Source organism: Chiloscyllium punctatum, chromosome 38 (assembly GCF_047496795.1).
Source record: "Chiloscyllium punctatum isolate Juve2018m chromosome 38, sChiPun1.3, whole genome shotgun sequence".
NCBI classification, from domain to species: domain Eukaryota; kingdom Metazoa; phylum Chordata; class Chondrichthyes; order Orectolobiformes; family Hemiscylliidae; genus Chiloscyllium; species Chiloscyllium punctatum.
This window is the reverse complement of record NC_092776.1, coordinates 33727572-33745778: the sequence shown is the minus strand read 5'-3', so window position 1 is coordinate 33745778 and position 18207 is coordinate 33727572. Positions and strand designations below refer to the sequence as shown.

The 18207-nt window shown below is 38.6% G+C and overlaps 1 protein-coding gene across 5 annotated transcripts in view; it reads right to left on the bottom strand.

Moving 5' to 3' along the window:
• The window catches only part of dock1 (dedicator of cytokinesis 1), a 577688-nt gene that overhangs the window by 462832 nt on the left and 96649 nt on the right, over positions 1-18207 (bottom strand). For 4 of the 5 annotated variants that reach the window (XM_072557590.1, XM_072557591.1, XM_072557588.1 and 1 more), the window contains exons 9-12: positions 15090-15171; positions 11867-12002; positions 8020-8092; positions 5365-5507 (exon numbers count right to left, since the gene is read on the bottom strand). In XM_072557590.1, the coding sequence (XP_072413691.1) occupies positions 5365-5507; positions 8020-8092; positions 11867-12002; positions 15090-15171 (434 nt within the window). The remainder of the gene's footprint in view (positions 1-5364; positions 5508-8019; positions 8093-11866; positions 12003-15089; positions 15172-18207) is intronic. The other variant, XM_072557589.1, reaches the window with a different exon arrangement.

Below are 18207 nucleotides of genomic sequence, written 5' to 3'. Positions count from 1 at the left end.
ATCATTAAATATGACATGGAGGTGCCGGTGTTGGACTGGGGTGGACAAAGTTAAAAATCACACAACACCAAGTTTTAGTTCAACAAGTTTATTTGGAAATACAAATTTTGGAGCTCTGAAAGCATGTACTTACAAATAAATCTGTTGGACTGTGACCTGGTGTTGTGTGATTTTTAACTTCTTTATTAAAATAGTTATCAAGAAGTTGAACTGAACTAGCCATATGTTGTAGCTACCCATGGCTGAAGGTAACATAAAATGAGCAACTGTGACTTTTAGGTAACAGAAGATAGCTGAAGGAAATGTCAGTCAGTCAACTTGCACGTGATGTTCCAATGTGGAAGTGTTTGAGAGTTTGGAAGGTGCTGTCTTAGCTTCTCAGGTGAATGTCTGCACTGCAGTTTGAAAACTATACATACTGCTGCTACTGAGCATCAGTGGAGGGGTGACTGGATGTTTCTGGATGTGTTGCCAATTAAGCAAGCTTTGTCCTGGATGATGTCAAGCTTCTTGAATGCTATTAAGAACTGCACTCACCCAGGCAAGTGGGGAGTATTCCAACACGCTCCTGACTTGTGTTTTCTAGATGGTGCAGGCTTTGGGGAGTCAGGAGGTGAGTTACTCAATGCAGCCTTGTACTTTGCCTTATAGCCACTGCATTTAAATGGTGAGTCCAGTTAAGTTTCTGGTCAATGGTAACCCCAGGAGGTTGAGAGCTGGGAATTCAGAGATATTAAGGGACGGTGGTTTGACTGGCTCTTAACGGAGATGATCATTGTCTGGCACTTATGTGGCATGAATGATACTTGTCCCTTGTCAGCCAAAGCCTGGATATTGTCCAGGTCTTGATGCATTTGGACATGGACTGCTTTATTATCAGAGAAATCATGAATGGTGCTGAATATTGTGCATCATCAACGAACATCCCCACTTCTGACTTATGATGGAGGGAAGCTCGTTGATTAAGCAGCTGAAAATAATTGGCCCTAAGACACTACCCAGAACTACGGAGGGTCTCCCGGGAACTGACCTCCAACAACCATAAACATCTTTCTATGTGTCAGGTATGACTTCAAGCAGCAGAGAGTTTGCCCTGATTCCCACTGATTCCAGTTTTGCTAGGGATCTTTGATGCCACACATAGTTCATTGCATTGATGTCAAAGGCTGTCACAATCATGTCACACTTTTGTTCATATCTGAACCAAGGCCAGCAGTTGAGTGGCTCTGATAGAAATCTAATTGTTGCCAGTAAGAAGGCCACTGTTGATCAAATGCTGCTTCATAACTGACTCCTTCCATCAGTTTACTGATCGAGAATAGACTGACAGGGTGATATTGACTGGGTTGAATGTGTTTTGCTTTGTGTGTATAAGGAGTTACCTGGGCAATTTTCTATATTGTCAGATAGGTGCCAGTGTTGTAGCTATATTGGAACAGCTTGGCTAGGGGTGTGGCACATTCTTGAGAAGTCTTCAGTGCTATTGCCAAAACATTGCCATGGCCCATAGTCTTTGCAATATCCAGTGCCTTCAACCGTTTCTTGATATTACATGGAGTGGATTGAGTTGGCTGAAGACTGGCATCTGTGATGCCGGGGACCACTGGAGGTGGTCAAGGTCGATTATCCACTTGGCATTTCTGGTCGAAGATTGTTGTGAATGTTTCAGTCTTATCTTTTGCACTGATGTGCTGGGTACTTCCATTATTGAGGATGGAAATATTTATTGAACCTTCTCCTCCAGTGATTTGTTTAATTGTCCACCACCATTTACGACTGAACGTGACAAGACTGCAGAGCTTAGATCAGATCCATTGGTTGTAAGATTGCTTATTTCTGTCTATGACTCACTACTTATGCTGTTCAGCATGCAAATAGTCTTGCTTGGTAGCTGCATCAGGTTGATGCTTCACCTCTAGGAATGCCTGATGCTGTTCCTGGCTTGTCCTCTTGGACTCTCCATTGAACCAAGGTTGATTCTCTGGCTTGAGATAATGGTTGAGTGGGGATATGCTGAGCTATGAGTACAATTCTGCTGCTGTTGATGGCCCAGAGGAGCTCACCATTGTTCAGTCTTGAGTCACGAGATCTGCTTGACATCTGTCCCATTTAACATGCCACAGAATGGAATGTAAGGTATTCTCAATGTAAAACTGGGACTTAGCCTCCAAGAGGACTATGTAGTGGTCACTCGTACCAACATTATCATGGACAGATGCACCTGCAGCAGGCAAACCGATGAGGAAGGTGTATGTTTTACCCTCTTGTTGGTTCCCTCATCACGTATGACAGGCCCAGTCGAGTAGCTATGTCCTTTAGATCCCAGTCAATCAGTAATGTTGATGTCAAGCCTCTCATGGTGGTGAACATTGAAATCTCTCACCCAGGATACATTTTACACCTTTGTCACCCTCAGTGATTCCTCCAAGTGTTATTCAAAATGGAGGCGCACTGATTCATCAGCTAAGGGAGTACAGAACATGGTAATCAGGTTTCCTTGCCTATGTTTGGTCTAGTGTCATGAGACTTCATGATGTCCAAAGTCAATGTTGAAGACTCCCAGGGCAATTGGCCATGCTATAGCCAATAGCACGGTGGCACAGTGGTTAGCACTGCTGCCTCACAGCGCCAGAGACCCGGGTTCAGTTCCCACCTCAGGCGACTCTCTGTGTGGAGTTTGCACATTCTCCCCGTGTCTGCGTGGGTTTCCTCCGGGTGCTCCGGTTTCCTCCCACACTCCAAAGATGTGCAGGTCAGGTTAATTGGCCATGCTAAAATGCCCGTAGTGTTAGGTAAGGGGTAGATGTAGGGGTATGGGTGGGTTGCGCTTCGGCGGGGCGGTGTGGACTTGTTGGGCCGAAGGGCCTGTTTCTACACTGTAAGTAATCTAATCTAATTCATCCGCAACAGTATACAACTGAGCCTCTGCTGAGTCTGCCCTACTGTTGGGATAGGACATATCCAGGGATGCTGATGGGGCCTTGTCTGTAAGGTATGATTCCGCAAGCATGATTATGTTAGGCTGTTGCTTGACTAGTCTGAGAAACCACTCTCCTGATTTTGGAACTTGCTTATAGACGTTAGGTAAGATGACTTTGTAGCATCGATAGGGCTGTTGTCGTTTCCAGGGCATCCTTCCAATTTTATTCCTTTGTTGAGACTTTGTAGCGATTGATGCAACTGAGTGGCTTGCTAAGCCATTTCAGAGGGTACCTGAGTGTGAACCACAGTGTGGCGTCTCTGGAGTCATACGCAAGCAGACCAGGAGAGGATGGCAGATTTCCTTCCATACTATCATAGAATCTCTACAGAGTGGAAGCAGGCTATTCAGCTTACAGAGTCCACATTGACCCTCCAAATCCGTGCTGTAAGACTCTATGACCCCACACCGACCCCTCATCTCTATCCAATTAACCTCGCATTTCCCATGGCTAACCCCACCTAACCCTGGATACTATGGGCTATAGCATGGCCAATTCACCTAAACTACACATCTTTGGACTGTGGGAGCAAAGCGGAACACCAGAGGAAACCCAAGCAGACACAGGGAGAATGCATAAACTCCACAAAGATAGTCACCAAGAGTGGAATCGAACCCAGCCCCCTGGTGTTGTAAGGCAACAGTGCTAACTGAGCCACTATGCTGCCCTGAAGGACCTTACTGAAACAGATAAGTTTTTCCAACAAATGACAATGGTGTCACGATTATCACTAGATTCGGAATTCCAGATTTTTCTTTAAACGGAATTCAAATTCTACCATTTTCCATGGCGGGATCAAACCTGAGTCCAAGAACACTGGCTGAGTTTCTGCATTAATATTCTAGTCATAATATAACTATCAGTGGTGAACTTTTATAAAATTTCCAATAATTCTATTTTCAAAAGGAACATCTGTTATTTGAGAAATTAAAGACAGTGAAAATAACACTGCTCTTTCTTGACAGCCACAAATATGTTTTGAAGGAGAACTGCAAACACAAACATAGATTGATTATCTTCTTTCTGAGCTCAGTAGGCCAAGACAAATGGTAGTAACTTTATGAGCACCCTTGTTCAGATGATTGTAGGCCAAAGATTATACCTGAAACCTTCCCTGTCTGAACCTCATATGTTTAAACAATGTTAAACTAAACAGTCGCTTTGTTGCTAATCATTGGACAAGTTGAAAAAAGTATGTTTTAATATTCCAGCCTTTCCACTGAAAACATGATTGCCTTCAGAGACATTCAATTAAAGAAACCTGTATATATTGCAATAAAATGCATAACAATTACTTCTATTTTATAGTAGGACAACAGAATTAAAATTTCATAGACATTTTTATAATATTGCTTTACAGATATTTGATACTTCCACAAAGAACATAAATGAAGCAGTTTTGAGTTTCTTCAATTAGGAAAGGTACTGAAAAACATTGTATGTAAAAACCTTTTTGCAAAACATTCATATATAAACAACTTTTCAGAATTGACGAACTTTGTCCTTATAACTTAGAAATACAGTGCAGAAAGGAGAAGGAACATAAATTGCACACAAGCAAAATTAACCTAATAATTTGTATACAAGTTTATTGAATCATATTTTCTTAGTTAGCATCTGTAATAAAATCCTTGTTCGTTGAAAACTAAGTACATCTAAATGGGGAGCAACAGCAACTTATCAACTGATGCAAGTTAAATTCTGAATGCAGATGAGAGGTTAGCAATATAAATCACAATAGATTATACTAGAATATTTAAGTTGACACTGATATCAGTGGTGGCTCAGATACTTTCCCCTCTTATGTGAAAATGACTAACTCCACAGATAATAATGAGTTATTTAAATGTTCAGATATTGTATACTTCCCTCCACATTCTGAACTATCAAATATAATGTGCTTAATTATCAACCCATTTCGGTAAAAGACATAATGAATGTAAATTACACTTGACCTTAAATTTTTCTAACATTTTGCAAGCACGATTTTGCTTATTCATCCTTGAATTAAAATCCAAAAGATTTGAACTCTAAATCATTTTAGTCAATTACTAAAGGTTATCGTGACCCAGTATACATTGCAAGATAATTCAACCAGAATGAAAGTGCACCTTGTTTTGAATACATTTGATCATTTTTATTTTATCAGAGAATCTCAGTGGAAAAAAAACAGCTGTAACTTTAATTCTGCTAGGCAATTTGCATACACACACATAAAATGCATACTAGTATTACTGGAAATGCTCTTTTCAACTGAGTGATTTCATAAGATCTTTGCTTTTAGATTTTATTTTGCTAAAAATAGAATAATGTTCAATAAATGTTCTACTAACAAGTTATTTTAATTTCTCTCAATTATTTTTTGTAACAAAACAGTACTTACCTTGACCCTTGTGGTTTACTTCCTTGGCAGCAATTACTTTATTTATCACAGTCTGAAGGAAGTCATTCTCCCCTGCCACCCTGGGTGAAAAACGGGATGATATGTTCAGCTGCTTGTGTCGAATGGCGTCATCCAATGCTAGCCTGGAGGATGCACATGACGACCAACACCACAAGAAACAGAAGGGCCACACAAACCAGAATTCACAGTACAAGGGGACACAAAGTATCATTGCATAAATGCAACAAACGGTTATCATCAGCCAAAGCAAAGGGACAGGACAGATGGATAACAAGACAGACACGGGAAGATCATTATTCAAGAAATTGCTGATTGCACAAGATTGCAATACTACTGCCATCACAATAGGCTACCATAACTCCATCCCCAAGAACACATTTAAAAGAACCACCCAGTATCCACAGAAAATAAAAAATCTGAATGCATACAGGAGTACTTTCCTATTACAATAGAGCACTTAAAAGTAAAATTCAAAATGTCTTTTCAGTAATTGAACATTTGATCACAATAACTACACATACATACCCACACAGAAGCACACACAAGCATCCATTCACCTACATGGAATTCATCCGTTTGGATCACTACATCTAATCTTATGTTTCATGCATAATACTAAAAAATGTTTTAGATCTTGGTCAAAATCTACACCCATTTCTACAGTACTTCCAATAAATAATTTCATTCTCCTTCCAAACCCATGAGCAACCAAAAACAAGGGAAGGAGATGCCTGGGAACACCACTACAGACGAGGTACCCTCAAAGCCATACACCATCCTGACTTGCAACTACACTACCTTTTCTTCGCTGTTGCTGGGCCCAAAGTCCTGGGACTTGTCTCCTAATACCACTAACTAACTGCAGCACATTCAAGAAGGCAGCTCACCATCATCTTTTCTAGGGAAATTAATGAAGAGCAATAAATGTTGACATAGCCAGGGACTTCCATTTCTCATGAACAGTTCCTTTTGAAGTTTTCTTTTTCTCTCCTTAACTACATTATTTTCAATGGAAATGCTCAAAAGTTGGTTCAACCTTCCACAAATTGGATATAATTAGGACACTACTGAGCAGGCAGAGTAGCAGCAATACACCAAATATTTTAAAAGGTGGTTCACTACAGAATGGTAAGGGGAAACTAGAAACACCTTGTAATATTAGTCCTCAGACTTCACTGCATTTATTATTTCCACAGTTAACCAATGGTCCACAATTGGTGACAATTTGACAGAATTCTCTATTGTCAAGTTACATCAATTCCTTGCAACTTCATAAATTATATTTGTTGACAGCAATCAACCAAGTTCAGCATAAAATCCATACTTTTCTCACGTCTAGACAAAGCCCAAATAGATGCTTCAAATAAACTATTGCTGACTCAGATCATACAGCACTTTAAAAAGTTAAAACTTTCAAACTGGAAATTACTTTTGCCTGAACATTTATCTACTTTTTGAGTTCTTTATTCCGTTGGCCATTCTACTAGAACTTTCCATTGCTTTTTTTCCACAAAAATAGCATTAACATCTCTGTGAACAACAGGTAACAACAAAAACTTAAACAAATGGAACCTCCCACCCCCAAAATTTCAAACTCCGCCACTAACCCCATTCTAATACTTTTATTTTACAGCAGACCTATATTACAGGACAACCTTGATTAGCCAAACAATAGGGGCAGGGAGTACTTTGTTCAGATAATCAAACGCTCGAATAATCACATGTTTGGATAACATAGTTTACCCAAGCATCGGGACCTTGAGATCTTGTTCGGCTAAGCGAGGTTGTGTTGTATATCCTCAATCAAAATTATGTCGAATAGAACTCAACGACAACTGAGCTTAAAACACATTCTATTTTAGCTAGATTTTTTAAGTATAAACAAACAGAAGGTAAAAAGAATAAGAAAGGGCATGTCAGTAGAGTATGCTACATTACTATGCAGCAACAGTCAAAGAATTGCATTAGCACATAATAAACTCAAGAAAATGCTAAATGGCCAAAAAGTAGGAATGAAAGTTTGACATAGATAGCATATATTAAATCAACTTAAGTGTGGTCTACCACAAACAGATGAAATGCGCCTTTATTAAACAGCTAACAAAAATATCAGACTGTCTTAACAATTTGTTTTTCACAATCAAAACTATGCAGATCAAATAAATTAATTGGGAATGGACATCCATGGTTTATTAGATATCAGGTTTTGAATTTCTGAAATTTTAATCATCAGATTACTAGATTTTCAATGCTTTCATCTGATAATGTGACAATTACTCCAAAAAAAAAGTGCTACCTTAGAAACAAAAAGGCCCCCAACTCGGAAGGAGGTCCCACTTCCATGAACTAATTGTTAACCAGAAGGAGGCTAATTCCAGCAACATTATCGTAGAACTGACTGCTGCTGGAACTATATCCAGTCCTAGCAAAGAACCACCAGGATCTGGATGACACTGAAATTAGAAGGGTTGGGCCAGGGCGATAGGATTCAGAAGAGTGAACAAATAGAAAAATAAAGTTTTCAAGGTACCTTGCAACAAAATGAAACACAGTAAACATAAAAACATATTAATATGATTAAATAAACAAATATTTGATCAAAGATTGAGAGCTACTATGCTTTAAAACACTTACGGCTGGAATGGAATGAAATGTTGTTTGTCCTCATCATCCACTTTCCCAGTAATAATGTCAGTGACATCCATAACTGAAATAATACAGAAACATTTAATGTGAAGAGGGACTTTAACGGAATGAGACAGAGGTAAAATATAGCAGGGAGTTTGGTTCATGCTGGAAATTTAACTGGTATAACTTTACCAAACTCATTTTAGAAATAAAACCAGGTTCAGACAGCAGTTTTTAAGAAACTTTAAATGAGGCAGTTGCATGACAGTAGCAATTGAAATCATTTGCCTCAATAAAGTCATGACTACTGTAGCTAAGAAGTGGTCTGAGTAAATACACATAAAAAAAGAGATTTGTTACATCACATAGTCAGCAAGGAATATAGTCAACATGAGTGGTGACTCCGTCTAACTGAGGCAAAGCTGAGCAAAGTGGGTTCTAAGTAGATTTCATTGCAAAGGCATACAGAAGTGCTTTAATTAAGGTTTATTGCAAGACAAATGCTCCATAAGAACAGGTAGGCAAGAGACGTTAAAAGGCACTGGCCAAAAGGCTTACATGCAGAGTGACTTCACATACCACAAAATGATATACATGTAAGGAAATCAGATGACTGGTGGTAGGATTGATCAATATTTCTAATCTTTAGAGTAAAAAGTGTTCAGTTTGTGTTGAGGTCTCTCGTCTTTTCCTCCTCATTTCTTCTAAACAGTCTAAGAATGAAACTTTTTTTTTCAATTTAAAAAAACGGCAATCTAGAAAATGTGCTACAATGATTCACCATATTCCTACAATTGCATGTTTCACCTCAGACATCTGGATGGGCAGTAGATGCATCAGACCACCATCATCTGTAAGTTCCTTTCAAGTCACACAACATCCTGATTTTGAATGATATCACCACTTTTTCACTGTCACTGGATCAGTCCCTTAAACATCCCTTCTAATAGCACTGTGGGTGTAGCTATACCTCAACAACTGCATTGCTTGAAGAAGGCAGCTCACCACCATCTTCACAAGGGCAATTAAAGATGGATAACAAAGGCTGCCATGATGGAGAGGTGCAGGTGCTGGACTGGGGTGGACAAAGTTAAAAATCACACAACACCAGGTGAGAGTCCAACAGGTTTATTTGCAAGATCAAGTTTTCGGAGCACTGCTCCTTTGTCAGGTAGCTAGTAGGGCAGCTCATAGGACACAGAATTTATTGTAAAAGATCATGCAACTGCTGCGATGTACTGAACAAATCTAAATTGCTGTATTTAATCACTTGGAATGGGTTGCAGATTTCTATTCATTAATATGTAATCCCCAGAACTACTTTCAAGTCATTTTCCTGAGATAACAAGGTTTTATAAAAAAAAGTGACATCTCAGTTCAGACAATGCATTAAAGGTTGAGGTTAGAGGCTGTCTGTATTCCAACCTTGAGTCAGACTGGTACTATTTTCGAAGTAAGAATTTATAAAAATGTCACATGGACTGCCTGCCTACAGATTGTGCGCTTTTTGAACAAAATAGAATGTATCTGCAAATACAAATTATGTGTGCACATACATGTGTGCGTTTGAGGGAATGAGAGAGAGAGGGTGTGTGTGTGAGAGACAGGGAGAGAGAGTGTGTGTACACGCACGCATGTGCTTGATAGAATGTGTGCGCAAGTGTGACAGAGTATATGCCTGTGAGAGGGTGTGCACGTGTGTGTCTGAGAGAGGTTTTGCCTGAATGTGAGAGTGCGAGATCACTTGTAAGAATGTGTGTATGTGCGTGAGTGTATGAGACAGTGTATGTAGTGTGGTGGGATCACCTGTAGTGTGACATGAACATAAGATCCTGGTTGAGGCCATCCTCATGGGCACCGAACTGGACAATCAGCCTCTGCTTGGTGACTCTGGTTGTTCCTTATCCCGAAGTCCGCCTTGGAGGACGGTCACTCAATGATCAGAGGCCTAATGTTCTTGACTTTACACTCTCTCTCTCTCTCTCACACACACACACACACACACACACACACACACACACACAAAATATTACGAAGCTAGCAACTTTTGAAACTACTACTGCTCAAGAATTTGAAAGGGTTCAAAACAAAAAAGTGAACAATAAATAAAGACATCTGAAAAAAATAATTTAAGCAGCTTTTGATACAGGAATTAAGTGTGTAATGTTTTCTCAGTAATCTAACTATTTGACCCCTTCCTAAAATGAATCATGCAAAAAATTACTTAAAAATTTTAGTTCATTTATGTAAAACCATAGCAAACAGTTTAACAGATGAAATCATACAGAAAGTACATTTTGAGAGGCAACTTTTTTAAAAAGTTAAAACATGTAATGTGCAATCTCATTATTCTTTCTTTATATATAGGCAAAACATTCCCAGGTATTAATAATCAAGTTATCCTTGTATCCATTCATTTTACGCAATATTCCATTTTTATGCTGCAACTGTACAAAACCTGGTGCGGCCACACTTGGAATATTGTGTACAGTTCTGGTCGCCCCATTACAGAAAGGATGTGGAAGCATTGGAAAAGGTGCACAGGAGATTTACCAGGATGTTGCCTGGTCTGGAGGGAAGGTCTCATGAGGAAAGGCTGAGACACTTGGGTCTGTTCTCATTGAAAAGGCGGCGGCTAAAGGGGGCAGTTGATAGAGACATACAAGATGATCAGAGGATTAGATAGGGGAGACAGAGAAAGACTTTTTCCTAGGATGATGATGTCAAGAGGGCACAATTACAAATTGAGGGGTGATAGATTTAAGACAGATGTCAGAGGCAAGTTCTTTATGCAGAGAGTTGTAAGAGCGTGGGATGCCCTACCTGCTAAGGTAGTCAAGTCAGCCACATTAGGGAGATTTAAACAATCCTTAGATAAGCACATGGATGATTTTGGGATAGTGTAGGGGGACAAGCTGAGAATAGTTCACAGGTCAGCGCAACATTGAGGGCCGAAGGGCAATTTCTGTGCTGTATTGTTCTATGTTCTAGTCAACATAATTACTGCTAGACACATTGTTTTTCAGGAGGGAGCTGTCAAAGATTATTATTTATATTCTGTGAAAAATGTTACTGCATCCACAAACATAAAGGTAACTGAAGAAATACGATAAATTGATTATCACGTGTGATTATTAAAATAATAGGCTTTTCAAAAGCAAAACAGGAACAAGCTATCACTTACATGGCGATAGTGCTATTCTGTCATATACTTTTGGTATTTAGTCAACTGCATGCAAGCATTTTCGTATTAAGGAAGGGACAGCACAAGATTTGCTACAACATTTAAGTGGGAGAAAGTGAGGACTGCAGATGTTGGAGAGCAGAGCTGAAATATGTGTTGCTGGAAAAGCGCAGCAGGTCAGGCAGCATCCAGGGAGCAGGAGAATCGACGTTTCAGGCATAAGCCCTTCTTCAGGAAATGTTTAAGTGTCAGTTGGGCTTAGATTTCTTGAGCAGTTCTTCCTCTACCAGATTTCTTCTTGTTTACATACTGGAATACATCAATACAAAATTGCAGAATCCAATCTCCATCTTATTGTATTATCTACCCTTTTCCAATATGCTTCATCACATTTCCTTTCATTTGGCTATTCAATTAGCATATTTGAGTTACTTACTCACTTTGTCAACTGTAGTATAAAACTTAAATACCTGTATATATTTGGAAAATGGCATCTATCACATGCAAAACCTTTAAATGATGCACATTTCATACATATCCCTACTCGTTGTAATGTTTAGTAGATTAGTTGAAAATTTGGAAGTTGCTCAAAAAAGAAAAGTTATGTTTATATTACTTGATAGTCCAAGTTTAGTTATTTATATATTTTATGTTATGCTGAGCCTTTACCTGCCACTCCAAAAGGTCTTCTCAACCCTGTAGTAAATTTCTTGGTATTGTTGTCTTTCAGCTCCATTCGACCCACTCTGACAATTTGGCACACAAAGCTAATTTTTTCTCTCTTAAGATCTTTGCTGCCAAGATCCTATGCAAAAAAAAGGGAAATATATCAAATAAAATATTCAGTTCAAATGAGACATAGAGACACACCCAAAGTATATAACCTCTTATTTTCCTTCACAGGTGCTGACTGCTGTGGCTAAGGTGAGCACAATCTCACATCTTGAGTCAGAAGGTTCCAGTTCAAGTCCTATTCCAGGACTAGAGTACAAACAGCAAAGCTGAAAATCCACTGCAGAACTGAGGAGCCCTGCACTATCACATATGTTTCTCAGCTGAAGAGGTTAAATGGAGGCCTCATTTGCTCTCTCGAGTGAGTGTTAAAGGTCCTTGGCAACAATTTAAAAAAATGTTATCCCAATTTCCTAGCTAATATTTATACCTCAATCAACATCACAAAAACAGATTGGCTAGCTACTACCATGTTGTGAGATCCCCACACAGAATTGGGGCAGTCTTTCCTACAACTATTCAAAGACCACACTTTATAATAATGAATTGGCTGAAATGAATTGTTGGCATATATTCAGTGGTCATGAATAGTGCTAAATAAGGCACATTTTTTAAAAAAATAAGCAAAAAAAAATACTCATCTTACACACGATAGCTTTTCCTTTAAAAAAGTCTAAATGCATATTGTACTTAAAATGTAACTTTAATGTTGATTTTTTTCCCCACAGATGGTCTGAAAAAGCTAGTGACATTGTTTTCAGCTAACCAAATATGCATGTTACCATGGGATTAAAATTTAATCTGTGCAGTCATTTGAATTAAGCACACAAAATTCTTTTGACAAGCAAACTTTACGCTTGGAACAGAAAACCTTTAAAAGCCCTTAATGCTAAACAATAAAGATTGCCTTAGTTTATGAAATCTTGGGAGAAGCTGAAGACTGATGTTGAAGGACAATTGCAGCTAAGGATCTGTATACATGTCTACAGGTAGAATTGCACCTGTCTACACAAACACATTTGAGTCAAGTCTAAGCCAATTTGCAGTAGTCAGCACATCACAGTAAGTCTCATTACAAAAATGCCAGTTGAAAATCAACAATTTGATGCAAGATGTCTTTTTATCTGCCAGTTTTACAGCATGGTCAAGACTGCATCTTGCAGACACATAAACCAAGGGACCTGATCGCCATAAAAATTGCATAGTGGTCAATTCTAATAAAGGGCAACTGCATCCATGAAAGACAGACTGGTGAGGGGGAGATAAAGTAAATTTTTGCCTCATTGGGTTCTTTATCACCTGCTCTAGACCTAACCCAGCAGATACATCCTTTAAGACTGCTAGTTTGATCAGTTGAGTCACAGAAATGTACAGAATGGAAACAGACTCTTCGGTCCAGCTCATCCATGCCAACCAGATATCCTAAATTAATCTGGTCCCACTTGCCAGCACTTGGCCCATACCCCTCTAAACACTTCCTACTCATATACTCATCCAGATGCCTTAAATGTTGTAATTGTACCACCACTTCCTCTGGCAGCTCATTTCATACACGCACCACACTATTTGAAAAACTTGCCCCTTAGGTTCCTTTTAAATCTTTCCCCTCTCATCCTAAACCTATGTCCTCGAGTTCTGGACAACCCCCAACCCCAGGAAAAAGACCTTGTCTACTTACTCTATCCATGTCCCTCATGATCTTATAAACCTCTATACGGTCATCTCTAAGCCTCCGATGCTCCAAGGAAAACAGCCCCAGCCTATTCATTCTTTCCCTATAGCTCAAACCCTCCAACTCTGGAAACATCCTTGAAAATCTTTTCTGAACCCTTTAAAATGTGACATTTGTCCTTTATGAGGGAGATAAGAATTGCACAAAATGTGCCAAAAGCAGCCAAAACAATGTCCTGTACAGCCACAACATGACCTCCCAATGCCTACACTAATGCTCTGACCAATAAAGGAAAGCATACTAAATATCTTTATCACTGCCCCTTCTACCTAAGATTCCATTAGAAGAGTGCCGGAAACACTAAGTGATGGATACTCAACATCCCACCCAGAATACACTCATTCCTTCTTTCAAGAGGTGCCCAATATGGAGGAACTATGATTCATCAGTTGAGGGATTATGGTATAGGGTACTAACCAACAAGAGAGTTTCTTGCTCATATTTCACCTGATGCTGTGTGCCTCTTAGGGCACAGAGTCAATGTTGAGGACGCACGAGGCAACTTTCTTTTGACTGTATAGCACCCTGCTGCTATCTCTGATTCCTATCTGTTGGAGAGGACATACCCAGAGATAGTGATAGAGGACATTGTCTCCAAGATACAATTCAGCACGTGTGACTATTTCAAGCTAATCTTGTAGGACAGGTGTTCCCATTTTAATTTCTCAAAGGTTAGCGAGGATGAATTTACAGGGTCGACAGGACTAACACACCTTTGAACTTTCCAGTTTCTAGGATAATACTGGGTAGTCTGTTCAGTTTTATCTTGATTTGGCTTTACACAATAATTACTACAAAAATGACTTGCTGGGTCACTTCAAGGGGAATTACAAGTCAGATATGGGCCAGACCAGGTAAGGTTGCCAGGTTTCTTTCCATGAGAGACCTTCTATAATCAGATGTATTTTTATGATCATCTGGTTGCTTCATAATCCCTATTACTTATTCTAGCAATTTGTTCCAGATTTAATTTAAATTGTCGTAGCTGCCTTGCCTCATGAGCAACAAGCCAGCTTCACCACTTTGCTGCAATTCCCATTCTCCTGAACTGAAGCACTTTTACTGTATCATGATAACCTCAAGAACTCGGTTAATGAGCATAATGTAACTAATCCAAATAGCTGACTGCATGCAAAATTTCAACAAATTACAAAATTTGAAATTTTAAAACTCTAGTTGCGCAGATTTTTTAAAACAAATGTCAGGCTGTGACATTTTAAATCTTCTAACCTAAATCTATACAAATGAAAGCATATGCAAAGCCACAATTACATTTCCACCTTTTAATCAATAGCAAGGGATTAATTACATCATAATCCCTGGAATGTGAAACTAAATTAAATTTAAAGTGAACAATCAGAAAAAAAAAATACCTGCTCTAAAGTTTTATCAAGCTATTACTTGACCTAAAAGGTGAAAATAGCTTACTGTAAATACAGCTTTTAAGTTGTTTAGCCGGTCTATGTCTTTTGGAAGGCCCGAACTTGCCCATCGCACTAGATAGTTTTCACTGCAGAGAAAAAAAATAATTTTTATATTTTGATACTCCCGCCACACACACGCAGTCCTCATTACACCTTCTATCCATTAGTAACAACACTGCAGATTAAAGTATGTATTCTTATCAAATTAAAATAATTATGATATTAGAGAAACATTATGCTAAAATGAACTGTGGAATGCTAAATCATATGCAAGATATAGTTTTGTTTACAAACTAGAGAAACTATCAACAATAGGCGTGCATTCAGAAATACACATTTTAAATGTACTTTCAATTGTCATCTCAAGAATGTATTTCATTTTATAAACCAAAGCTAGGAAACAGAACAGCTGCAAGGACCATGAATTAGAACAATCATGAATTAATCCTATAATTAAGTTATGAACAAGTATTTAGGAACTGCCTATAACATGCAATTACAAAGCTCAGTAACTGGCTATTTGGCCCAACAGTTCCGTGCCAATGTTTAGGTCTTACCGGAGAGTCCTTCATTCAATCCCTTCAATATATCTTTCTATTCCTTTCTTCATGCGCTTATGTCTAGCTTCCTCCTAAATGTATCTTTTTTTACTTACTCAACTACTTCTTTTGGTAATGAATTCCAACCACAGTGGAGGAAGAAATGTGAGTATGCTGTGTGAGTCCTTATGAAGGGTCTTTTTTTTAAACTCAAGTATATGATGTCTTCTAATTCTACCTGGAAGAATGAGCTGAGATCTAATTGAAACATACAAGACTCTGAAGGGCTTTTAACAGGGTAAAACATGGTTTTCTCTGGCTCTGGCATCAAAAGTATAAGAGTGCAACCTCAGATAAGGGGTTAATTCTTTAGGACTACAGTGAGGAGAAATCTCTTCTAAGAATTCTGCGTCTTTAGAATAGTCTACTGAGGGTTGTGGATGCACTAAGTATTTTTAAAACTGAGAGGACAGACTCATCTCAAAGAATCAAGGAATAAAGGAAAAAGCCAAAAGAATAAAGTTAAGGCAGGTAATCAGCCATGAGATTATTCAATGGCAGAATATGCTAAAGGGACTGTATCACCCACTGCTACCATTTCTTGTGTGCTTAAATGGTACTTGCAAAGGATTCAATAAAAATTGGTCAAGAATGCCTTTTCTTCTTGCAAGCATTCTGATTACTCCATTATGCTTTTAATTTCTGAATTATATTCATTACATCTTTGAGTACATATTTCAAATCTTTCCCATTATCTGCATGAAATTATTTGGACTACAGTTCATTGGACTTGCTCTATTGCCCCTTCTAAATAAAGGAATTATAACAGCTGTAGCTTACTCATCAAATACTATCCCTTTCTTTAATTAATGTATTTTCTTGTAATAGTGTCGCTGCTATTTCTTCTCTTATGTACTCCCAAATATGCAGATGCAATGCATCCAGATGAGGGGTTATATCTTCTCTAATCCTGATTAGGTTTTCAATTCTTTTTTCACCTTTTTAACCATGTATGTGTCTGCAGCAGTTTTGATCTCTTTTTAACTTCATGCATTTCTAACTCTATGCTAACCTCTCTGGTAAATACTAAAAGAAAGAAAGCGTATTACCCTTTTGTAATTTCACTGACATCACTTGTGTTTATTCAACACATCCTTCAACTTGATTGCTCTTTCGTTATTTGTGTAGATCCAACAATATTTATTCCTATATTCCTTAATGATATATTTTCCATCTTCCGAATTATTTTTAGACTTAAGCATTTTATATACAGGTTTTGTCATTTTTTTTGTCAATATTTTTAAGCGTATCCTTTTTTCCCTCTCCTTTATCAACGTTGCCCGTATTTCTCAGTGACGTGTAATTACTGGCTAGCTTGTCCTGGCATTTTACTCAGATATGTTTCTCCTAGACTTTTATTGACCACTAGTTCAAATTTTCCCACTGCTTTTCTATTTGCTTATCTAGAAATTTACCAGTTTATTTTCAGTATAATTATTCTCATCCCTTAAAATCAGTTTTGATAAAAACAGGTTCTTACTTGGATATCAATACCTTCTTCTCTCAACCAAAATTTCACTCGATATCAATGATCCAAATTGAAAGTCAAGCATTACTATGTACCAAGGCTTGTGTTCCAGAGCCAAACCTATCATCTCTACTTGTACATTTAATTTTCAGTCCATTTTCCTTCAATGAAACCTTCCTGTCATATATTTACACAACCAAACAGGTCTCTCAGCTCAGGGACGTTGAGCTTGATTCTTATTCCAACTTATCATCACATCTCAGTTTTCTTTTCCAGCAACACACTCTCGACCCCACCTTTCCCTCTCACCAACCATACCACCCAGGAAAATAGTTCACCAACTTCATACTTTGTTCTCATCATCCACTGCTGTAACTTGGATTATGCAATTAAGTCAACAATACCATTCATCACATAACCCTGCAGAAGGATGACTCACTTGCAAACGAAACTGATGCCATCCACATTTACGTGTGGATGATTGCATTAACCTCTTGCCACTTATCATTTACATGAGTCTCAAATAGTTTATGCAATCCACAACATACCCTTCCCAAATATGGTAAGGAACCAGAGAGTGCTTGCATGCACAACATGTTGTGCAAATAAGAGCAAAAAGTTAGAAAGGGACTTAGACAAATTAGGCGAGTGGAAAAAGTGAAATTGTGAGTAAGTGAAGAAATTTATCAATTTATTTTGGTTCTCAGAAAAATAATTTTGTGCACTTTGAAGTGGAAGTTTAGGAATGATGGTGGAACAAAGGGATTTTAGAGCAAAAGTCAGTAGAAGTTGCTGCACAAGTACAAAAAGGAGCCAAGACGACTAAGGAAATGGAGGCTGAATATTTGGGCAGCTCGGTGGCTCAGTGCTGCCTCACAGCACCAGGGACTCTGTTGCGATTCCAGCCTCGGGCGACTGCCTGTGTGGAGTTTGTACATTCTCCCCATATCTGTGGGGGTTTCCTCTGGGTGGTCTGGTTTCCTCCCACAATCCAAAGATGTGCAGGTCAGGTGAATTGGCCATGCTAAATTGCCCATAGCGTTACGTGCATTAGT